Source organism: Leptinotarsa decemlineata, unplaced genomic scaffold (assembly GCF_025532065.1).
Source record: "Leptinotarsa decemlineata unplaced genomic scaffold, Ldec_3_MD MMD2_tig00000882_RagTag_RagTag, whole genome shotgun sequence".
Lineage (NCBI taxonomy): Eukaryota > Metazoa > Arthropoda > Insecta > Coleoptera > Chrysomelidae > Leptinotarsa > Leptinotarsa decemlineata.
The window spans coordinates 12,280,699-12,307,606 of record NW_027412556.1 but is presented as its reverse complement, the minus strand read 5'-3'; the positions used below and the strand labels follow the sequence as shown (position 1 = coordinate 12,307,606).

General features: G+C 34.8%; 1 protein-coding gene across 2 annotated transcripts in view; it reads left to right on the top strand.

Moving 5' to 3' along the window:
• The window catches only part of LOC111514866 (adenylate cyclase type 6), a 426,206-nt gene that overhangs the window by 260,869 nt on the left and 138,429 nt on the right, over positions 1–26,908 (top strand). For both annotated transcript variants that reach the window (XM_074175026.1, XM_074175025.1), the window contains 2 exons: positions 18,791–18,988; positions 25,965–26,172. In XM_074175026.1, the coding sequence (XP_074031127.1) occupies positions 18,791–18,988; positions 25,965–26,172 (406 nt within the window). The remainder of the gene's footprint in view (positions 1–18,790; positions 18,989–25,964; positions 26,173–26,908) is intronic.

Genomic DNA, 26,908 nt, shown 5'->3' with positions numbered 1-26,908 from the left:
AAAGTCAAAATTTTGTGTTTGAATTTATAAACAAATGATTGAAAATAATGCTCATTTCATTAAACTTTTCAAATATGTAAATATATTCATTTACTAATCATTTACTAGTTGCATTAACCTTTCGAAATTTTTTTTATTCTAGAAATATTTGGTGTTTCTGAAAAAACAGTTCATTTTGTATAAACCCAATGAAATGATTTCCACAAGGCCATGTCAGTTACAGTATACTGCGAGTTGGTACGCAAAGAATCCGAAATATTGGAATTCTGTGACGAATTTCCGAATATATTCTCTCTAACTCTTCACCAAACCGACTCGTGGAAGTTTTATTTTCATTGAGTTTATTTTTTGTGATGGCTTGACAGATATTGCACGAATTCCCATTCCCAGTGTTGATCCAACAATCATTCGAAGTTTGTTTTTGATATAATCATTCGAAGTTTGTTATTGTTATTGGAATGAGTAGTGTTCAATTATGAGAAGAAGAAAATTTGTCATTTGTAGCTCATTTTCAAAATACACTTTTTAGGTCAGAAATATATTTTGTCTTCAATATTAAGAGTTCAACAAAATGTATCACGATTATTCTACTACGTCATGATTACTACTCACAAATATTCAATGCCCTTTTTGCTGAGTTTGAAAAACTGAATTGAATATTCACAATAGTTTTATTGAGAAAAAACTATTATCCATACAGTATGTTGAAGCCAAATGTAATAAATTCACTATTTCGATTACTGTACATATTTGAGAAAAAATCCCGAAACATGTCAAATGTAAATTATAATTTGACATTCCTCAACGTAAAAATGCCACCACTTTCTTCAACCCTCTTCAAATGACAGGTACAACCCCCAATTTTTCAAATGGGGAGTAAAGGTTTGTGATTTATCGTTTGAAAGGTGTCTTCATTCTTCATTCAAAAATGTTATCGGTTTCAAGTTTATTGCAACAATTGAGATAAAATAAATCAAAATTATATGGTTACCGAAATTAGATAAAATACACTCAAAAACTAAAATATAATGCAATAATATAATACAAAAAAGAACTGTGGATGTTAACGAAGTAGATGTTCACAATGTTCACCGTGAACGTATTGGCAATATCCTTTTCTCAAATAAAACTGTCTTCAAACATTATTATTATTATATTATAGGCGTGACCAATCTAATCGCAAGTGTTACTCTTTCCTTCAAGTCATTCAAATCTGAAAGTTTAATTTTGTACCTATTAGAGCAAATCCCCCTAAAAAAAATCTAATGAAAAAGAAAGATTAGGTGATCGCACTGGCCATTCAATCGATCCTTGCCTCCCCACCCACCGATTAGGAAACGTTGTATCGAGGTATTGCCGGACATCAACTTGGTAATGTGGTGGTGCTCCATCCTGCTGATGGAACTTGAGGGTTTCCTATATCTATCTCAACTTTCGTGGATAGATATTCTATGTATGAATAATGTCGACGGATGTGTAGATAGTTCCTATGATTCCCTGAAGGCCGTTTTTGAGAAATGCTTGGAAAAAAAAATACTTTCATCCAGAATCGATGGTTCTCAAAAGAACCCATGCACAAAATTAATTAAAAGAACACTTCTTCAAAATGATGAAAAAATCAAAAAATAATATTATTATAAAGATAAATACAACGAACTCAGAATGGATGTGGAACGTTCGCATAATTTGTGTCATGAATCCTATATAAAAGAAATAGAGGAGACTTACAGAGCGATCCCAAAAAATTCTGGGCTTATATTAAGGAACGACGAAGAAACTGTGCTGTTACTAACAGATTTACTTATGATAATGAAGAATTATTCAATGATAAGTATATTGCAGGCGGTTTTGCTACTCTCTTCAAATCAGCTTTCACGAAAAGCAGTGTACTGGTAAACCCCACACTTGTTCCTGAGTATGACCTAGACATCATTGAAATTGGTGATATTAAGGAAAATGAGGTTGAAAATACTATTAAGACACTGAAACCCACTGGAACCCATTGAAATCGATGGCATTCCGGGCTACTTTTTCAATGCTTACTGTAACTTGTTAAAGCAACCACTGACATTGATATTCAATCTTTCTCTACCCCCATACACAAAAGCGCAATAATAACAATGTAAGAAACCACAGACCTATAACAGTCTTACCAGCTTTGTCGGAAATATTTGAACGATTAATATTACAACACAACAAAGTTTTTGTTTCGGGATTGAAATTAGATGATTTTAATGTATTTCCACGTGAATTATCTCACCATCTAGGACAATCCCGCTGATCTAGCAGTACCACCACCCTGTTCCAGATGCTGACAAGACAGTTCTCACAGGAGCGCACATCTTCGAAGCTTCGCATCCAGAGTCAGTCAGATTTTATTCATCAAACCAACAACACGTATAATTTCATATATTTTGTATTTCTGTAATTTTTCATTTTCAAGTTTGTAACAATAAAAGTATTTTTTAAAAAGCAAGTTTAGTGCCGTCGATAGTTAATTGGCGCAGTCGACAGTAGGATTGTCAAAATTACGCGTATCGTACGAGTGATTTTCGTTTCAACGATTAATTGGCAATCGAACCTTTGTGAACAGAACAAGTTGGTGTTGAAAGCAGAGCGGCTCCTAGAACTTCAGGAAACCCAGTCAATCGAAGACCTGCAGAAAACTCCGTACCGAAGCTGTTTTCGAGAAGAGGAACTTCATCGTCCCCTTCTGCAAGGAAGAAACACTTGGTGAAGACAAAATCACTGAACCAGGGCAGACTCCTTATAGTGGTTAAGAAAGCGATGGCCAAAATCTTGCTTTTATTGTGAGTACTCTGATTTTATGTCGCTTGAAAATATTTTTCAATCATTGTCTTTAGCTGACTCAGACAATTCTATTTCCAACCCAAATCCAAGAACCAATCGAGTTTTTGTAAACCCCTTTTCAAATCGAAGTAATTTAATTTCTCAATCAATTCCAATCAATAGTAATAATACATCTTATAACCAAAACCCAGAATTGAATATTTCAAACTCTTCAGAAATGGCAAATGTTTTCAAACCTGAATTTTTAAATTGTGTTCCACAATTCGATGGGAACCCAAATGAACTTAATAGATATTTGAGTACTTGTGATAGCTTAATTACTCATTTTTATGATGCCGAAAACCCAAACTCTTTCCAAAATACATATCTATTGAATAGTTTGATTAGTAAACTAACAGGAAATGCTAAATTAGTAGTGAATATTCAAAATGTCACAACTTGGAATATTTTGAAAGACACACTGTATAGGAATTTTGCGGATCAACGCGATGAAGCCTGTTTGAATAGAGACATGGTTATGATGAAACAATACCCGGCTGAAAAACCTCAACAATTTTTTGATCGAATTTTGCAAATTCTCAATCTGATTTGTTGCTATATTGATTCTCATGAAGCAGACGAAAATTCGAAAGTTTTAAAACGCAAATTATATAATTCATTAGCTTTAAAAACGTTTTTATCTGGATTAAAAGAACCTTTAGGAACTACAATTCGTTGTATGAGACCTATTGATTTGAATGAAGCTTTGCAATTCATCATTCAAGAAGAAAATATCAATTATTATCAAAACCAATCAAACAGAGTTTCTGTAAGACAAAATAGTAGCCAAATAAGATCAAATTCTAATCAAAATTCAAATCAGTCTCATTTTCCAAGAACTTCTTTTAATGCCAATACAAGAAACGATCAATTCCAAAATCGTCAATCGTTTAATCAAAATAGATATTCAAATAATCAATTCCATCCACAAAACAATTTCCCTTCACAGCCTATAAATATTCAACCAAGAACTAATGTTCCACAACAAAAATTTTTCCGAAATTCTCAAGTTTTCAAACAACCTACTAATAACCAGAACGTTTTCAAGCCCAATCCCAATCGGAATCTTCCCAGTCAAACTCCTATGAGTGTTTCAACAAGGCAAACGTTCAACAGAAATCAACCAGGTCCCTCATTTCCTAGTAGACCTCAACAAAGAAACTTTATCTCAGAAGAACTTTTCAATACAGAAACGAATGATATCGAATATTATTCACAAGATTCTGAAGTTGAAAATCAGAGCCAGTATGAAAATTTCGAAAATACTGAATGTAATCCTGATGAAAATTTTCAATTGATAAACCAAGACATCAATCAAACTTAGAACCAGTGATAATATCTTTAAATTCAAGTAATTCTAGCGAATTACCCTATATAATTCTACCTGAATATAATTTGAAATTTTTAGTCGATACAGGTTCGACTAAATCTTTTATTGATCCAAATCTAGCTTATAATCTACCCCGATAGAATCCAAAATGATCCTTTCATAGTGTCAACCGTATTTCAAAAATCTTGTCACAAACATAGTGCTTTCATTCCCATTTCAAAAGTATTTAATGTTTCTGGAAATCTGAAATTTTATTTATTCAGATTTCACAATACATTTCATGGATTGATAGGTATTGATAACTTGAAACTACTTCAAGCAAATGTTAACTTGAGCAAAGGATTTTTGACAACACCTCATTCACAAATCAAATTGCATTATCATAAAATAAAAAATGATTTGAATCTCATTACCATTCTTCCCCGAAACGAACAAGTAATTAAGATAAAAACATCTGTACGCGACGGGTGAAATTATAATTCCTTATCAAAAGATACACAACTGCGAAATTCCAGAGAGTTTGTCGATCGCGAGAAACGGAGAAGCGCTAACAACTATATTAAATAACAGTACGGATCAGATTACACTAGATTTCTCTGAACCTATTGTCGTTGAAAAATTTGATAGAACATGCATACAAGAATTTAACTTCAACAATTTTGATGAGACGTACAAACGTAAACTGGACTTATCTAATATCAGAACTGACCATTTGAATGTCGAAGAAAAATCAATGATAGAAAAATTATGTTTAGAATTTTCTGATATTTTCTACCATGAGGATGAACCGCTCACTTTTACAAATAAAACTAAACACCGTATAAAGACAACTGACGAAATACCCGTTTATACAAAGACATACAGATATCCATTCATTCACAAAAAAGAAGTCCAAACACAAATTCAAAAAATGTTAGATCAAAAAATTATAAGGCCTAGTAGTTCACCTTGGTCGTCCCCAATTTGGGTCGTCCCTAAGAAAATGGATGCCTCGGTAAACAAAAATGGCGAGTTGTTGTAGATTACCGGAAGCTTAATGAGGAAAACAATTGATGATAAGTATCCCTTGCCAAATATAACCGATTTACTAGATAAACTAGGTAGATGCCAATATTTTTCGACTTTAGATCTTGCCAGCGGTTTCCACCAAATTGAAATGTGTGAGGAAGACATCGAAAAAACAGCATTCAATACCGAAAATGGGCATTACGAGTTTCTCAGGATGCCATTTGGTCTCAAGAATGCTCCCGCGACCTTTGAACGAGTGATAGAGAATATCCTTAGAGGTATTCAAAACGAAAAATGCTTAGTTTATTTAGATGACATAATCATCTTTCCACATCTCTCCAAGAGCATATTGAAAGGCTAAGAGCAGTTTTTCAAAGACTCAGAGAGTCAAATTTCAAAATTCAACTCGATAAGTCAGAATTTTTACGAAAAGAAGTGGCTTATCTTGGGCATATTGTTACTCCGAACGGTGTCAAACAAATCCGGATAAAATTAAATCAATAAAGAACTTTCCTATTCCAAAAACAACTAAACAAATTAAAGGATTTTTAGGACTGTTAGGATATTATAGACGATTCATTAATAACTTCGCAAAATTAACGAAACCACTTACCAAATGCTTGAAGAAGGGTGCACAGATCATCCACGACGAAGAATTTCTATCGTGTTTCGAAACTTGTAAAAATTTACTAATTAACGAACCAATCCTTCAGTATCCAGATTTTACTAAACCGTTCAATTTAACAACGGACGCCTCAAACGTAGCTTTGGGTGCGGTCTTGAGCCAAGGACCTATTGGAAAAGACCTTCCAGTAGCGTATGCTTCAAGGACTCTAAACGACTCCGAATCAAATTACAGTACAATAGAAAAAGAACTATTGGCTATTGTCTGGGCAACCAAATATTTTCGTCCCTACCTTTTTGGCAGGAAATTCAATATAGTCACGGATCATAAGCCACTCCAATGGCTATTTTCAACGAAAGACCAGAGTTCTAAATTGCTAAGATGGCGAATTAAACTTGAAGAATATCAATATAATATAATTTACAAAAAAGGGTCATCCAATACGAATGCTGATGCACTTTCACGCATTGAACTACACACAAAAGAGTCAAAGACTTTTTGGGAAGAACTAGACGAGATAATCGAAGAGTCCGAACGTCTAGCCGGCCCCTCTATTACTTTTGATAACCAAAATAGTGTTAACCCCAACTTAAATACCCCAGACTACCAACCATCTTCGGATATATTAGAAATAGGTAAACCTCTTCAAGATAATATTTCTATGATAGTTAATGCCGACACAGAATCTACTCAAACTCCTGAAAAACATGAACTAAACCCAATTGAAGAAATTGATGACGTTACCGTACACACTAATACCGAGGAAAATCCAATTGTTGAAATACCCATTTCAGAATCCCCAGTAAATTTTGGTCAAAACCAAATTATTTTTCAATCTGTTCTTCATTCACCATCTAAACCAAAAATAACGATCTTATTTGAGAAGAAACAGAGAATGACTGTTCAGCTTTCTTTAAATAACTTTGAAAGAGACGTAATCGATTTTGTAAAAGAATATATCGCACCTAACATACCTTATTATCTTTACTTTGAAAATTCAGATAATTATGAACGATTTTGTGAAGTAATTAGACAAAATTTCAAATGGCCTTCATTAAAATTTAAAAGATGTAAATTCAAACTAATCGATGTCACAGATAAAAAAGAAGCTTTAGAACTGATACAAGCATATCACGAAGGAAAAAGTAATCATAGAGGCATTGACGAGACCGAACAAAAACTCAAAACCCTTTATTATTGGCCCAATATGAAAGATTCTATCCAAACCTTCATTAACGAGTGTGTGAAATCTGTCAAAGAAGTAAATACGAAAGACATCCTATCAAAACAAAAATGAATAAACCCCGACAGCCACCAAACCATTCGAAATTATCCACATTGACGTTTATACTTTAGAAAAAAATAAATTTCTTACTATTATAGACAGTTTTTCGAAATACGCGCAAGCATATCATTTGCCCTTTTTATCGGCTACCGATATAGCTGACAAACTTTTGATATTTTTTTCACATCATGGCGTACCTATCCAAATTATAGTTGACAACGGATCTGAATTTAAAAATACAGTTATTGAAGAACTTCTCAAACTGCACAAAGTAAATGTACATTTCTGCTCACCCAATCATCCCCAATCAAACGGACAAATTGAAAGACTTCACTCTACTCTCATTGAACACATTAGACTTCTCAATACTAGAGGATTTCTTAAAACACCGCCTCAAACGAAAATGGTTTACGCTATACTTGCATACAATCACTCAATACATTCTGCAACAAAATTAAAAACCATCGATATAGTTAATGGACATATAACCAATGAAAATCCATTCGATATCGACATAGACAATATTCTTCTCAATGACTATACAAATGACCACCGAGAAAAAACTAAATTACTTTACGCGGAAATAAACAGAAAAATAATGAATCGAAAAGAAAAGGTTATTTCAAAATCTAATGAAACGCGCGATAATCCAGAAATGTTCAAACCTAATTCTAAAACGTACGTGAAAAAACACTTGAGACAAAAACACGCTAATAAATTTGAAAAACCAACCACTATCACAAAAGTAGACGAATCTATGAAGACAGTTTCCACAGAAAATCATGAAAAAGTACACATGGACAATTTAAAAAGACCAAGAAAGAAGTGCTATGATTTTAATAAATAGTTCATTTCATTTCTTTTCAGAATACCTTTTGTATTCGGACTTCAGGACAGAATAACATTGAAAAACCTGGAAAACAATCCTGGTATGATACCTTTAAAATTGGGCACTGCCAAAATTCAAACAATACTCACACACACTGATACACTACTATGACCTGAATCCATTCATAACTGAAATCCAAAAACTGAACGACCAATACGGACAAACTTTAGAAGCACTCAGTATAAACAAAAACAATATTTCCTCAGCTGAAACAGAAAATTATATCAAAATTTTGACTTTGACAAAAGACAAGACTGAATCCAAATTGCAAGAAATAATCACAAATCCCAAACGAATCAAAAGAGGATTGATTAATGGTATTGGTTCGATATTTAAATCAATTACAGGAAACCTCGATGCAGAAGACGGGGAGCGGTACGAAAAACTTATTAGGGAACTTCAAAACAACCAAAAAGTATTGGCTTCTAGTGTTGTGAAACAGAATTCAGTTTCAATCAATTTGATCAATAAATTCAATCAAACTGTTCAACAAATAATTCACAATGAAAAATTTCTTCAAGAAAAAATAGTTCATATTGCTGCCATATTCCAAACAAAAAGTTATGAAGAAAATAGAGCATATGTTCACGATATACTCAACCAAATGATTGATATGTTTGAAATAGTCAACTCTGCCTTACAGGACATTGAAAATTCCATAGCATTCGCGAAACTCAACATTATGCATCCAAGCATAGTGAAACCCACTGACTTATTCGCCGAACTTCTTAAATTACACGGAATCATTGCAAAGAATCAATTTCCTATTGATATTACTTTAGAAAACATCTTGAAATTAGAGAAAATCATAAACATCGAATGTTTTATTCTGAATAATAGAATAACCTTTCTTCTTCATGTTCCAATCACATATCCATACATTTTCGATTACTATCACTTATATTCAATCCCTACATATAGTCAAAGTCAGTTCAAGGCACTTATACTCAAAAATTCATTTTTACTGAAGAACTCAGAATATTTCACATTCAAAAGCGACGATTGTGTCAAAGTAGAACCACAATTCTATGTCTGCAAGAAAATGCCGATTAGAGAAATTTCTGGAAATCTCTGTGAGCTGCAACTCCTGAAGATGGAAGACACTTCCACATGTAGACAAATCGATGTTAGGATTACTAAGCCAATAGCTAACCAACTGGAGGACTCTACCCAATGGATAGCGATATTTCCAAATAAAACGACAATCCACCTACAATGTAATGAACAAGAGGAAGTTCAAAGAATAATTGGATCCTATTTAATTGACATCCCAGTAGGCTGCAGAATCAAAGCGAATCAAATCGAAATAATCAATGAAGAAAATGTAATCAATAGCAATCAAATAATATTGATTCCCGAATTGAACCAAGATCGCAACCCTCCAAGAAGTGTAAATATGAGCTTTCAATTGGACGATGTCGACCTGAAAGAACTCCAAAACCTGAAAAATCAGCTAATTGATAACAATCCTGAAATAACATTCAACCAAGGCGGACTTTACCAATCACCGAGTATATGGACTTTAGTGGTTTACTTAGCGATCATATCAATGATAGTTTACTTCTTGTACAGGAAAAATGTACTTCGATGTTGCACCAATAAGAAGCCAAGTCAAGAAGAGAACCAATTACAAGTAGTAAATGAAGTAGCCGATCTATCCACTGTTCAACTACCCCGCTGTGCATGATAGTTGAATCTTCGGGGGGGGAGGAATTATCTCACCATCTAGGACAATCCCGCTGATCTAGCAGTACCACCACCCTGTTCCAGATGCTGACAAGACAGTTCTCACAGGAGCGCACATCTTCGAAGCTTCGCATCCAGAGTCAGTCAGATTTTATTCATCAAACCAACAACACGTATAATTTCATATATTTTGTATTTCTGTAATTTTTCATTTTCAAGTTTGTAACAATAAAAGTATTTTTTAAAAAGCAAGTTTAGTGCCGTCGATAGTTAATTCGTGTTAAAACCGAAAGTGACCATAAAAATTATATATTAGCTCTTGTTTTCAAGATATAGTATCATTATATTATATATATGTATCTTGAGTTTTCAACGAATGAAATATTTCATCACAAACAGTTGGTACACATGTTTGTTTACATAACACCCCTCTCATCAGCTGTTCTTAAGTAGTAAACATAACCTATGTGAGTTTGTCAATTGTACGCACGTGGTTGCTATTGAAATTATCGTGTTAAGTTGATTTTTAAATTAATTTAAGTGCTGATCTGAAATGCCTCGAAATTGTGTGAATTCTGTCGATAGCTTTTGCTATATATGTGGTGAAATAACATTTAAGGCTCAGAAACGTAAAATGACACCTATCGTTAAGAAAGCCTATGAACATTATTTTGGTGTGAAAGTTGGGGACCAAGATAAATCATGGGCTCCTCATATATGTTGTAATTCTTGTTCCGTCATATTGCGAGAGTGGCTGAAAAAATAAAAACCGGGCAATGGCTTTTGCAGTACCTATGGTTTGGCGTGAGCCTACCAATCATACAGACGACTGTTATTTCTGCTTAACTCCTCCCATTAAGCAAGGTTTATCTATGAAGAAAAGAGGAACGGTTAAATACCCTAATCTTCCATCTGCTCTTCGGCCTGTACCACACTCAGACAATTTGCCAGTCCCTTCTCCACCCCAAAACTATGAAATTTTAGAGGAAGGCGATGAAGACTGTTTAGAAGGAGCAACCCATCCTTCTACATCCTATGACCCTGATTTTGAGGTAAGCGATAGGTCTAGTGATCCGCACAGAATTAGTCAAGCAGAGTTGAGTGACCTTATAAGAGATCTTCGCTTGTCAAAGGAAAAGGCTGAGCTGTTAGGGTCAAGACTACAACAGTGGAATCTTCTAAAACATGATGTGAAAATATCTCAGTACAGACAGCGTCAAAAAGATTTGCTTCCTTTTTTGAGAAAAAAGAAAACCTCGTAGTTTGTTCTGATGTTAATGGTTTGATGGACTGCTTGAATTTGGATCACAATCCATCTGAATTGAGACTGTTTATAGACTCTTCAAAACTAAGCTTAAAAGCTGTACTTCTGCATGATGGAAATCAGCTACCCTCTATTCCTATAGGTCATGCAGTTCACATGAAGGAAACGTATATAAATATGAAAAACACTTCTCCAATCAATCAAATATGAACAACACAAGTGGCACATCTGTGGTGATCTGAAAGTCATTGCTATACTCCTAGGAATGCAATTAGGGTTCACCAAGTACTGTTTTTTTTTGTGTCTGTGGGACAGTCGGGATAGAAAATCTCACTATAAAAAAAAGAACTGGCCTACACGAGACCTAAACCCTAATGAGAAAAATGTAGTTTACGAGCCTCTTGTAGATCCTAAGGATGTTCTCCTTCCCCCATTACATATTAAGTTGGGACTAATGAAAAACTTTGTGAAGGCCATGGACCAGGAAGGACAAGCTTTTAAGTACTTGAGAGCAAAGTTTCCCACGTTGAGTGATGCTAAAGTCAAGGAAGGCATCTTTATTGGACCTCAAATCCGTGAAATCGTAAATGATCCTGCTTTTGACATGATTTTAACAGGAAATGAAAAAAGAGCCTGGGAAGCCTTTAAGGGGGTTGTACATGGGTTTTTAGGTAACAAAAGAGATGATAACTTCACAGCATTGGTTAAAGAGCTTCTTCAAGCTTACCACCAACTTGGATGCAACATGTCCTTAAAAATTCATTTTCTTCACTCTCATCTTAATTTCTTCCCACAAAACTGTGGAGCTGTGAGTGACGAACATGGAGAAAGATTCCATCAAGACATTGCCTTAATGGAACAGAGATATCAGGGCCGTTGGAATGAAGCAATGCTTGCAGACTACTACTGGTCTGTGTGTAGGGATGCTCCAGAAGTGTTTTATAAAAGACAAGCTAAACGACAGCGATCTTACAATGAATCGGATGGACTTAATTGAAATTTGGTGGTACAAACTTCTTTTATTTGTCAAAACACTAAGAATAATGTTTTTTTTATTAATTTTGTACTTAAAATATTCTAAAAGAAACATAACAATATTGTTTTATGTACTTTCACTTTTCACGTATAGTATAACTACTCTTTAAGATTAAGTACTGTGTATCTCAAAAACCAGAGCTAATAAAAATTTTTCATTGTTATTTTCGTTTTTATCACCCCAAAATTAGTAGAAATTGACTAATTTAGTGTAGGAAACATTCAAAAAATATTTTTTTGTTGTGTTGTGATTTAATCAAGTATACAATCACGTGGACTTAGTAATAATCGACCAACAGCATGGCTTTATTCGTAATAAATCTACCATTACCAATTTATGCGCATTCAGCAACTTTGTTACGGATGGAATGAAAAATGGCTATCAAATAGACGTTATATACACTGACCTGGCCAGGACATTCGACAGAGTTAACCACGAGGTTTCGATCCTGAAATTAAAAGCATTTGGTTTCACAATCAACACACTTGATTTCTTTCACTGTTATCTATCCAACAGAATACAGTTCGTACAGTTTAACAACGTATCTCCTTCAAATTCACTGCTACTTCGGGAGTTCCGCAAGGCTCGATTTTGGGACCTCTTCCTTTCGTGTTATTTGTTATTTCTGGGTATATCGGGCATTCCCAATTTCTCATATATGCCGATGATCTCAAGCTGTTTAGAAGAATTGAAAGCGAAACAGATTCTGATATACTTCAAGATGATCTCAATAATCTATCTACTTACTTTTCAGTATCTGACCTATCTCTCAACGAGGCTAAATGCAAAATAATGAGTTTCACATGAAAGAAGTCACCTACTATCAAGGACTATTTCATTAGTCATACCAATTTACAGATGATCAATGAGATGAAAGATCTCGGGATCATTTTTACTGGTGTGTTCAATTTCTCTGGGCACATTGAATACTTAGTATCTGAATCTTATAGAAAAATGAGCTTTATTTTAAGATCTAGCCGTGAATTCAATCACGATACTTGTTTGTTACTCTTCAACTCCATTGTTCGTTCTGAGCTAGAATATGGTTGTGTCATTTGGAATCCAAAGACCTTTTTTTATATTCTGAAACTATAAAAAAGTCTAGAAACGATTATTGAGAACACTCTTTTTCAGAAAACACAATGTTTGGCCTTTATTTATACCGTATTCTAGCCAATTACAAGAATTTAACATGCAACCATTGAAAGACCGCCGTGAGTCCTCGGACGTGATTTATGTTTTTAACATTCTTAGAAAACTGAAAGTACCTGAAATTCTCTCTACTATTGATTTTATTGTACCTGACGTAAGACTGAGAATTAGAGACAATCTATTTCGTATCTCAGACAATTTGTCTCCTCTTTAACAATGTCTCGAAACAGACAACTCCTCCGAATGCTCAAATGTGTCTGAATCTTTTCACGGCCATTTTATTATTTACTGTTTTATATTGTAATATTTTATATCGATTTTAACTGTATCAATGGTACTCAATGAATACTATATGTCAGGAACTTTTGAAAACGCTGTACATCATGTAAGTGTACATTCAAGTTGCCCTCAATGAAAAAGAGAAAAATGATACGGTTTCCTACAATCCCTGCCCAAACATTAACCTTTTGAGGGTACTGCGTGTGTTCTTCTCTCATCCAGTGAGGATTTTCTGTTGACCAGTAGCGGCAATTTTGCTGATCAGAGACGTTAAGAGACAAAGTACACTCATCAGAAAACATAACGTCTTCTAATTGGATGATATTGTTTTCCAACACAAAAATAAGTTCTTTCATCAAAATCGTTTTCCTTGAGCACCTGAGTAGGTATCATTTTATAGGGAAGCATTTTATTTTCTTTTAATATGTTTACTATCGATGAATGTAGTGGATGCCCGTCTACTCGATGTATGTGGGTTTTCCTTAAACTCAAGGATCACATCTGATTTGAGTTCATCACTCATTGCATTGGCAGCTGCTTTTTCATCTGCTCCACATGACCAAGCTTGCGAAACTGCTTCTCTGCTCTCGGTAACCACATGATTTCAATTTATTTTATCTTAATTGTTGCAATAAATTCGAAACCGATAACATTTTCGAATAGAAAATGAAGAGACCTTTCAATCGATGTATAACAAGCCTATCCTTCCCATTTACTGAAAATTTTTATTGAGGAAGTAAGGAAGTAGCATTTTTTCGACCTAGTTCGGAAAGTACATACTCTTTGAGAAGTACGTAAGTCTCGGGAATTATTCAGAACTAGAGGAAGAAGAATCACATCGTTGTTGTTGATGTAAATATGAAAATCTTGCTGGCTATTTTTTTCATGAATACAATTTATCCAGGACTATTATATAATGTACCCATTATATATAGGTCTGTTTGATGTACCTCGATAATACCCAATAATCACGGCAGTGATTAATGAGTCAACCAAAAGTAAACCAAACGAATCAATGTATATATAGTTCAAATGTTTCGACAAGTCACCAAAACATTAGTTTTGATATCAATTCTATAACTGTGGTTAACTTGACCACTTGTTCAAATATTACAATTATTATCCTGTGATATAAATACCATCTGATAAGATTATATATGTGATACTTGTTGAGCTAAATACATAGTTTATTGTATATTACTCGAGTTTTGTCCCACCATCAAACCGTTATTTTTAACACCTCGACACGTGTTTTGATCACCAAGTTATCATCTTCAAGAGGAAGATTCAACTAAATATATATATATATATATATATATATATATATATATATATATATATATATATATATACAATATTGTCCTCTTAATTGTCTTGAATTAATTTTACAATGTGGCCTTATCTAATATTCAGGTAAATCTGATAATTAAAATATCATTTCAACAAGCTATATAGTATACTATCAGGTATTGGTCCACCATCGTTATTCATAATATCATTAAGTTAACTCATGATCGAAACCCGTGTCGAGGAGTTGAAAAAATTCCAGTAATATTCATTACTACAGCAAAGGTTCCAAACAGTGCATCACAATTATAGATTTCTGTGTTAATTATTATGAGAAACTATACGACTATTGTAATTTTCGATAACTGTACCTAGATGCCTGTGTATAAATGAACAATAATTCATTGTATGGAATATTCGTTAGGAAAAAATAATGTACGGGTACGAAAACGTTTATGATTCATTCTCGAAATTTATGGATATGAAGAAATGCAAGGAAATAATATATCCTTGCGATGTAATTCTGATTTATTAGGCGCAAAAATTCAGAACTGTCAAATCCTCTACCTTATGGAGCATGTACTGTTGAAAAGTACCATCTCGGTGAAAAAAAAAAATGAAAACATAGCCACTTTCCCAAAGGTTACCGCATTCCTTGAAAACAAAAATGTTGGTTATAGAGTAACGAAATCGGAAGTCGGCAACAGTGAGCAGAATTATGGAAGGAAATAATGAAACATGTCTAATGCTAAAGGTCATGTGATAAAATATTACGTGATATCACGAGATAGTCGTAAACCACCATATTCTTAAATATTTGTAAGGCTTCAACATCTTGAGCGATCATCAATATGTCTTTCGGAAACAAAGATCAACAAGCAACTTTCTATCGTATGTCACCCATGTTTGGAATAACCGATCGAGAAACATGGAGAATCAAGAACTGTTGCGCTTGGTATTTCTAATGCTTTTGACCGTGTATGGTATGAGGGTTTACTGGCCAAACTTTGATATAGCTTGTCAGATCATTTTTGTGTATGGCTCTTTAGCTTCCTGAAAGAACGTTTCCTGCAAATGGCCGTCCATGGATATCTCTCAGATACTTTCACCATCAACGCTGGTGTTCCCCAGAAACCCATATTGTCTCCAATCATTTTTTTTATTGTAAATCAATGACTTATTGGAAAAAATCAAGGAATCAGTATATTGCTTTGCTGACGACAGCACACTTGTCTGCAAGAGGTTGCATATCTTAATGGTGATATAGAAGTGATTTAGAATTGGGGTGAAAGTAACCAGGTTCAATTCAAGGCCACAAAAACTCAGGCATCGGTTTTCTCCAAGAAGATAGATGTCCCCGAATCGGATATAATAATGTCAGGTCAGACATTTCCACTTTCTACTTCGATAAATTTGTTGAGTGTTAAAATGGACACCAATATGTCTTGGCACAATCATGTCGCTGGAATTGCAATCTCTGCTTCTCAGAAGTTTGGAACACTGTTCCGAACCAGAAAACTGTACACACCTCAGCAAATTTTGATGCTTTATGAAGCTCAGATCAGACCTTCTTTGGAGTATTGTTCTCATGTATGGAGGTTGGAGCTTTGTCTTTCTTTCATAGATACTTTCACGGGAAGTGTTCAAGTGACACATTTGATTTCATCAAGAGCGGCATGTATCAGAAATACGTGACGGACTGGTGCTGCTCATTGTTTTGAGGTTCAACTCAGTACACTCCGAACTTCACTGTTTGAGAACTCTTTCAGCATGAGAACTGCGTTTATGTGGAATAAACTTCCTGAGAACGTTTTTCCAAAAGGAAAAGATTGAAGATTTTTCTCCAGTGTATTTGTTTTGTCCTTAAAAAAATATTATATGAAAGTGTCAAGTCAATTTGCTTAGCAATAATTATTGGGTAGCCGGCGCGAGTAGACGGAAAGAACTAATGAAAATGTCAGTTGATCTAATAAACGACAAGGAAGACATGTTGCTTGTGAAAATACCAGAATCCATAACACATATTGAGTAAACTTTTGTTGTAATTGTAAAAAAAACATGCTGTTCCAAAGGCAATATTCATCTTCACGGCCATTCCATAATCCACATAACACAGTTTTGGAATTTTTAAATTTACCCAATCCTAAAAATTACATAGGCCAAAGCATTCGTCGAACTTCAGCGACGTTATCTGCTGATAATAGTGGAAACATTACAAATTTGAAGAAAAACGGTGACTGTAAATTTCCCAATATTGCTGAAAGATATATAGTCAATTCGCTTACGGACAAAATTGAAATTTCCACGACCATTCCAAAATTATCAGATAAAAACAATCAATGTGAAACAGAACCTTCTTGTTCTGACTTCAACAAAATGCATTCAAATATACCTAGCACACGAGCAATTTGAATTCCTTCAATATCAACAATTGCTATCTTCTGTTCGAATTTCAACATTTATTACAAATAAAAATTGAAATGTTTGTTCAACAAAAAAAATATAGTAAGGAAATGTGTTGTCGAAAAAATAGTGTACGTAACACGTACAAAAACAATTTTTTTGAATTCGCCTACGAGTTAAAATCCATAAAAAATCTGTTAAAATCTTTGTTTGAAGGTGATTGACAATGTTTCATGATGAATTCCACTAGTTCGGACTTCCATTGTCTATATATAAAATGATTTGAAATCCCTGAAACAACTGAAAAAAAAAGGAGGATTGAAAATGAAAAGCTGAAAATAACAATTATATTAAGCAAAAATAACCTGAAATGAAAGAATAGTGAAATTAAGTACAAGTAAAATAGAACGATTTAACAAAAAATATAAAGAAATAAAAATGAAAATAAAAATGAAAAGTTAAGAGATTCCAAGCCACGTTAAGAGATTCCAAGCCACGTGGGTTCACGACGTTTCGATTGTTGGTAACTACAATCGTCTTCGGGTGATGACGCTATTCTTTCATTTCAGGTTATTTTTGCTTAATATAATTGTTATTTTCGGCTATTCATTTTTAATTCTCCTTTTATTTCAGTTGTTTCAAGGATTTCAAATAATTCTGTTAAAATCTGTTTTTCACACGATAGAAAGTGGAAATCAATCGTCCGGCCTAGCGGTTCCAACCACCGGTTCGCACAGCGGTCGATTGAGTGTGTAGAGCAAACCACCCACGCCCCAGATCGTCCCAAAATTTTGTCTGCTCGTCGAAAAGACAGTATTTTCTAGATTTGTTACGTAAATTACTATTTCAAATGTACTCAATGAATGATAAAAAAACTAGTTCCCATTTAATTTTCTAGAAATTAAAGTTGTCAATATGATTTTTGTTATTGCCAAATTTCACTTCTGTTGTGTTTTCTATTTGCATTTTTAATTTCTTACTCTCACAAAATTGAGGATGTTTCAAATGAAGCCAATATCTCGATGAAAATAGAGCTATTTACAGGACCAGTGTGAGAACAGCTTGTCAAATCTAGGAAGTGATTTAAGAGTTATCTTTCCTCCTCGCCCTCATCGTCTTCTAACAAACACACATCTAGCGAGAATGAGAGAGAGATAACTCTCAAGTCTCTTCCTAGATTTGACAAACTATATATTTACATACATATTTGTTTCAGAGGATGGACCATATATAAAAATCAGGAGATCTATTTATAATATTCTACAATCAGTAAACGACAATATCCTTACACTAGGTCAGTAAATAATAGTTTTGACAAGAAAAGTCAACTATAGAAACCTGGGTTCAATGAATAATTACTCTATTCTATACAGGCTACATGAAGTAGGCAGCAGTTAGACGTGTGGACTATTTGTTCTCTATGTTTTCTTTATAAAAAGCTCAATTAACGAGTTAAAATAGCTCATCTTCGATTATTTATTGGAATTGTATGATAGAAAGAAGTAACCCACCATATTTTCACCTCTTTCAAACTAATATGAAAAGAATATTCTGGTTTCCGCTCTGGATGTGTACTTTCCCAGATAATATATAGTTTTGGCACCATTTCATCCATGCTGTATTCAAAATTCTTCCATTCACACAATAATTTATAGCTTGCAGGAAATCGCATATAACAAGGTGGCTGTTTTTTCAGGTTGGCACCATTCCAAGAACGCCACCTACGAGGGGAGAAAACGGTTCCGCTCCAAATTCCAGCCCAGATATTGAAGGTCACGGGGTCGAAGCAGATTTATTGGTATCGGACCAGGCCAGGCAGCCAAATGGAGTGTTCCCCAAATTCAGGAGACTCACCAAGAAATTATGCAGTACTCATCAATTCAGGAATGAACAGGTGAGTCAGGAAACTTTGTGATGTATTTGTTCAACAGTTGGAGTGATAAAATACTTCAATTCGCCCGAATATTGAAGTTTGTGTAACAAATTGAACACTTCAAGCAAATTATTGAATACAAGTCTATCTTCTTACAACGAGCATATGTCAGCCTCAAACTGATATATCAGATACGTCATCTCTAACCTAGAAAGGTAGTCAAAATAATTGTCCCACAAGTTAAAATAAAATTAACCACTGAATATAAATACCCAGAGAATCTTTTCAGGGTTATTGTTTGAAATATGATGCAAGTGACAAAAATTCTCAAAAGACCATAAAAAAGGTCAAAGCATATTTCCATAAGAATCAATTTTATAATGCTACTTCTGAATCAATTTGAACTACTCTCAACTCTGTAATCTATGATGAGCCACTCAAAAAGAAATCTATGACAGCAGTATAACCCATCAATCAGAATCGATAGATCCGTGTGAAATGTGCGAAACACTTACTTTGAATTCAACTAGCATTGCAGAACTACTCCTTTCTCAGTTTTCTCAAATTGGTAGAGGTTTTTTCAAGAAAAAGAAAATTATCCTCCATGTTTTTGAAACCTGCCACAGGAGAGAAAAATGAAGAAGTCAACAATAATTCGAATTCTATGAAATTCCCGTTTTTGGTATGATTTCAGTAAAAGTTGTCAAACGATTGCAATATGACTTTACTCTCATCATGGAAAAAGTCATTAATAGATTTTGTGAAACAGGTATATTTTTCTAATTGTGTAAAATAGCAATAGTCTTCACCTTTTTTAGTAATATAATCAGCTGTATAAAGTTTTCAAAATTCAATTTCAATCAGATTCAAATAATTGGTTTATTTTTAAGAGATATCAATTCATGAGAAAGATAGGTTTTTGCTTTCTTCTTCTCCATCTTTATACAAACAAATGTGTAAGTTCTGTGTAAGTGTGATTTTTCCTCTTTCATATTGTGTAGCAATCCTGCGAATGATATCTGATTCAGTTCTATAGCGGATGTTCACTGAATAGTACAATGTTCAATATCGGAGAGATTCAATTTGAAGATAACAGCGTGGTTGAATTATGAAAAAAGTGCTATAATAATAATAATGTATGGAAAATTGGCGACAATGTGTATGAGGTGCTTCAAAAAATATATCATTTAGAAATACATGGCAGTTTAACGGGAGTGTAGCGTTTCAACCTGCGATCCCAATGAAAAACTGATTTATCTTCAAATGTGTGGTTCGAAAATAGGACATTGGGGGAAGCAGAGGATTCAGCAACACGTTACATGCGTTTATTCGTTTTCGTGTTTGAATATATGTCATTTGTCAAATGTTAAGTGGAAAATGGGGGGATGGGCCAAAGAAAACACGCGGCATTATGGGGTAAGGAGGGATTTCAAAACGTTTCCACCATCAACAGGTGATGAGGTTAGGTAAAAAAAGAAGAAATAAAACATTTCGAATAGAAATTCATAATACATTTTCATTTTGGTAACATATCACAAAGCCATTTGTATAAAATATCTGCGTTTCGAAGACTGCAATTATATTAGGTTCGGTTGTGAATGTGATGCATACAAGGTGAGACACAATCGATGACAAAGAGAGCTTCGTTCAAAAAGGCGGTGGAAGTGAGGAGAGGGTTACGGTAATTAGTCATTTTGTAGCTGAGACTGAATTGTGGAGGGATCACTCGTTTCAATGTTAGATCCTCGTTGAACTGTCGCGTTTTTTCTTGAATGATGTATTTTGTCACACCCTGTATACCTTCATGGCAGCCCTGTTTTTTCTTTCACGTTGGCAGCCATGTTTTTTTATTTTACGTTAGCAGCCATGTCTTTTTTCTTTAACGATGCACACGATGCTACGATAGTAGCCATGTTTTTTTCTTGAACGTTGACAGCCATTTTTTTCTTTAACGCTGCACTAAATACCCCGACGCCGTGGTTATCAACCACTCACTAACGTAACAACGTTTACTAGGGAATAGACAACAAAAACCCTGTTCATCCACTATTACAATCCTCGATATCACTGAAACATCTGTTTCAGAAAACTAATGACTAACATCTTTCTGGTTGAGACTTCATAAGTTGCATTTAAAATTTGACAAATCTTATTATATCCAGAAAAAACTCAAAAACAGAACTTTTTCGTGAATTTCATTAATAATTAATATATCAAATCAAATTTATGATGTTCTATTTGATAAGGATTAATATCGTATTCGTTTAAATAGCTTTCCAATTATATGATACCGTTATTGCAAGCACTGAAATGGGTGAAGTATCCTGAAAAGATAGAAATATACCCTCGCGGACTTTTTCGTAGATCTATAATAGAGGAACATGTAGTCATTTTTTTTGTTATATTCCGGATGGATAAGGCAGACAAAAGCGTACTTATCATTTCTCTCTAATACTCATTCTTTCATTACACTATTCTATGGAAATTACTTCCAAACTGAACAGCATTCCATTTCCAAATACGTTTCAAGTACATTAGCAGATTCTATTGCATTTAAAGTTTATATCTCAATTTTCCTGACGAATTCGGTTCTGGCTGCAATTTAATTTCCAATGAATCGTATCCCTTAATTTTTTCTCTTTGAAGTGAATCCATTCTGAATATTTTTTTGTATTTTCTACTAATTACCTCAAATGAATTTCAAATTATGAATTCAAATGAGCTACTACTTGATTTCGTTGAAATGAGCATTGAAGCGAATTTTCTGACTGAGAAATAAAAATCCAATTACATTCAACATTTCAGCACTTCTTAAGAGGACCTAGAAGTGATTTCAAATTTGGGTGAAAGTAACATGGTTCAATTCAATGTCACAAAAACCCAGGCATCGATTTTCTCCAAAAAGATAAAGCCTCCAAACCGGATATAATAATGTCAGGACAGAGAATTCCGCTTTCTGCTTCAATACGTTTGTTGGGGGTTGAAATGGACACCAATATGTCTTGGCACAATCATGTCGCTGGAATTGCAAAGGCTGCTTCTCAAAAGCTTGAAACACTGGCACTGTTCTAAACCAGAAAACTGTACACACCTCAGTAACTTTTGATGCTCCATAAAGCTCAGATCAGACCTTCTTTGGAATATTGTTCAAATATAAGGAGCTCCGCTCCTAAGCATACCCTGAAGCTGGTGGATTCCATTCAAAAAAGAGCCACATGCCTGATTGGAGACACGAATATCACTTACAACGTTGATAGTCTGGAACATCCAAGAAAGGTTGGACATTTGTCTCTCTTTCATAGATACTTTGACAGAAAGTCCAAGCTGGTAGTAAAGTGCCACAAAAAATTCTCATAAATATGAATAGTCAACAAATTATCTCTGGTCCAAATTTCTGGAAATACTGGTCTGGAAGAGATGAAAGCTGCTGACTCTCTTGTAGAGAAGGACGTTACAAGCGGCTGCATTGAACCAGAATCTCTCATTGGCATTATTTTGGGATATGTCAAGCAAACACTGAATACTGGCAAAATCTTTCGAGATTAGTTCATTTCGAAACATTTATACCAACAGTCATATGAGTTCTCACCAAACAATTGTGGGATTACATCAGGAATGACCTACGTTGTCTGACACGTCACTTTCGTCTGAATCATCATATGAGAAGGCTCAAACTGTGGGAATACAGTATGTGTCGTCTCTGTTTGTAAGATGATGAAGGAGCAGAGGACATAGTTACTAGTTGCCCCACTGTGAAAGGTCACTCACTAAATGAGCTATTCAACCTCGTTTTGTATCTGAACTCATTTTATTTTGTTTGAACTGGTATGAGCCACAATAAACTTTCAACGGTTGTAGTGAAAGATGGCTCACTCACTTGGGACCTATCTACTCCAGCAGAATAGTTCAAAAGTCAGGTCCTTCGAGCCGGATGAATCATTTTCTCATGATGAGAACATTTGTCCCTTACATGAAACCATTGTTGAGGCAAAGTATCATCTTCGAATATCCACTACTCATTGTCGATCTGCAATCAACACATTCGTTTCACTTCACGGAGTCAATATCGACCGCTTTGCAAGTGTAACAAATTCGACACACAATCCACAAGCTCAATAACACTCTCACACTCTGTGGATATTCAGCGACAGGAAGAGGTCGCTTCGAACGGATTTAGCAATGAAACAGAATTGTTAGAGAGCTAACGGAAAACTTTTAATTGAATGCCACTCTTTCCGTTCCGGTCTACAGAACGGAAGCCGTTACCGGTTCATGCGGTTTACAGACTTCTGGAACATGATCGATGGTAAGTATCAGGCTCTGGGGAAGTGTTAATGTGGTTTATTCGTGACGAAGGCGTTCACGGGAGAAATTTTATTCGAAAGTTCATTCGAAAATGTCGTTTCATTTTTCGATTGATGTCTTATATCTTCAGTTTCATTGAATACCACTTTGACAAGTTTTTGGTAAGGAATAATCGTTCTTGAAGAAATATCTGTCCTGATTCTCCTTCTGAAAATACATAATATCCAAACAGATACAATTCATCGACTATATAGGAAAATCTTCAAGGCGCAAAAGCACCTTAAGGATTTTCTGGTAGTGCTTGTGTTTTGTCCGTAAAAAAATTTAAAAAAAGTGTTGGCTTTATATTGCATGAACATTTGACTATGAGAAAGCTCTGGAAAGCCATCAGAACTTGTTTCGAATGTTCGTTTTTATAGACCAGAGAAGCCCAGTATCGCTCAACATGACTTAAAGAGCGGCCATGCTTGAAATTGTTGAGACAGGTACACAACAACAGGTTTTTAGAAAGTTTTGGAATAAAAAATGTGGAATGAGGTCTCTCAACGGAGATAAGGGTCATACTGCAAACAACCTACTTTTCACTCTCCTACGTAACAATTATGGTAGAAAATAACTGAATATTGGACATTGAAACAGACAGTAATCAACATTAGGAACAATGACATATCAACACAATAAGTCATACTAGGATTTAATGTAATTGCCCTCATTATGGGTGATAATTAAATTTAGTTTTAGTTTTCCTTTACATAATTTTGATGAGATCATGCACTGCCCTCATTCCAGAACGGAACCAAAATATTTTCAAAACATGTCCAAAAAGTGTATTTCCATCAGTCTTCTACCAAGATTGAATCGCAAGTGACTGACCCACCTACTTATTTTTCAGTGCGGTCAATGAATATGAGCTGCAGTCCTTGTGTTTTTGTTTCCCTTCCAGTGGAAGAGCTTGATGGAACAAGAACCGAGTCGATCCCTCTACGAAACCCTTCATCACTTAGAAGGATCAATTACAGCTTGAGAGATGGTTCTGATGCAGATTCTGTGGAACTAGAACGTGTTCCACAGATTCCCGTAAAATCTTGCGAAGAAAATTGGATGAGATAAATAAGGAAACACTTGCTACATGAATGAGATAAATAAGGAAACACTTGCTACATGAATAGCATTTTACAACTGTTGTTTATGATGAAGAATTTCAAAAAAGAAGTTTTAACGATGAACGAAAACGAGAATGTTCCTACTTATTCACCGAACTCAAACACCTGTTCATGCAGCTGCAGTTTCGTAAGAATGTATCATCTTTCCCACCAACCGATTACCTTTGAAGTTCAAATGTTGTCCTAATAGGACCATAACATTAGGTCCTATTAGAACAACAAGAAGATTGTTTCTAATTCTTGGGGTTCTTGTTGAATACTCTTCGTCAGCAGGAAAATAGCAGAACCCATACTCCTGACCGATCTGGATTGAATGATACCATACAGTCTATCTCGTAGTGTGTTTGTATATAAGCGCCTTGGAGTTAGCCAAGTCGTTTATATACAAACCCTTCGAAGCTTGATTCCAAACAGTTGTTGGTCTACAGTAGGGATGAACTACGATGTCTAACAGGTCACTGTCATTTGAATCATCACATGCAGAGACTTGGACTGTCGCAAGACTTTGTGTGTCGCTTCTGTCTGGAAAATGATGAAACAGCAGAGCATATACTTTGTGCCTGCCCCGCTGGGGACCGAATCAGATTCTTTGAGTTCGGCAGATCCGTACTCTCACCATCTGACCTGATAGACCACTCACTATACAAACTAATCGGCTTCGTTAAGAATCTGGGTTTATTTGGCCGAGTGTGAATAGGTGTGAGCCACAATAAACCCTTGCGGGTTGCGGTATATAGTCGAATAGACCTACCTACCTAGATCTTTTGCTGAAAAAATCCCCACTAGTTCACTTTGTAGTACACGTTAAAGAGGTTGCAAAAACGTATGTAACTTTCTGAAACTTCAACTAGCGTTTCCTAACATGACTGACAACCAATCCGTGCAAAGCTCATCGTTAAACCATCTGAAAATAGAACTTTTGAAAGGTGATGATCAACTGCATTGCCAAATATGCGCCAAACTAACTGACTTTTATATGCTTATGCTCTTCAAACATGACTCAACCTCTGACGGAAGCACCAAACTCTAACGAAGGTTCGAAATAGATGAACACTTCAATATAGCAGACCTTTATTATAATCTACATGTTGTCATGGTTCACATGGTTGAATCTGATCATTATTACGCATTGGTTGAAGACGAAGCAGACTGGTTCAAGTCTGTCGATAGTCGATTTCTTGAATTTATTGGAGTCTGTGGAGAAACACTACATTTTATTCTATGAAAGAGAGGACATTGGCAGATCGAAATCTTGAGATGATGTGGTGCTGCAGGTTTTTCCGGGTTTTCCTGTCGCTCTGGAGCGCCAATTCATTTTTGTTGTTGCTGTTTCATAATTTGTATCACTTTCAATGAAACTTTTTATGTTTTTCTGATGAAGCTAACTTGATTAGAGAAAAGCATGTTGGGAGACAGCTTTTTTATTTTTATGTGAGAGTCGTTACATTCGGTAGGGGTTTGCAAAATTCAAAATGCTATGCAATAGTTGAAGCATCTCACTTGTCTAAAACGCGATTCTGTTGTTACAGGTGGAGATGCTCTACCAAAGGTACTTCCTCAAAATGAACCAAAGCAACATGACCAACCTGATATCGCTTCTGCTAGCGATATGCATCACATTTCTCGTGATCGCGTTGACAGACTTTGTAATGCCTAGAAGGCCTGAAGAGGGCGTGGATTACGACAAGTTGCTGATCCTCATGTGTACTTCCGGGTGCTGCATTGCCATATACGGAGGTAAGCAGATTATCTTTTAGCGGATTTGGGAAGCACAAATGAAAATGTATCATGCTGTGAAAAAAAATATTAGTAATGATGTGAGTGAAAAATATACTATAAATAAATAAAAATGCCTGTTTTCTAGAAGCAAGAACTGGAAAACCTCTGGATATATTTCAAGGATCGGTTTTTTTATATGAGACAAAATGTTGAAACTAAGAATAATAGTAAGAAGATATGATTTAAGAAAATTAAAATCTTCTCGAATTTTTTCTCTCAATTGATTCATTGGTTACAAATATTTGTTTTTCACCATACATGATATTCTTGAGTAACTTCTATATGATCCAAAACTTTTAGGGTTTCTCTTTAAGTAGAAGATAATGATGTGATTGCCTTTATATTAGAAAATATTGACGATCTGAAGTGGAACCTAAATCTTTATCCATTTATTAAAAAAATGACTAGTAAAAAGTAATATCGTCTTAAGATATATGATGGAATCGGCCGATACTTGATGGAAATCCATAACTAACGAATTCCTAAAACACTTTATTGTGTGATTCTCACAAGACAATTTTACAAAAACGCAACACGTGTTTCGCCATACAATGGCTTTCGTTAAGACACGCCCGAGGAAGGAATTGTATAGCGAAACACGTGTTGCGTTTTTGTAAAACTGTATAGTAGTGAATATCACACAATAGAATACGTTAATATCATCTTTTCAGATAACTAAGATTTCTGAATGCTC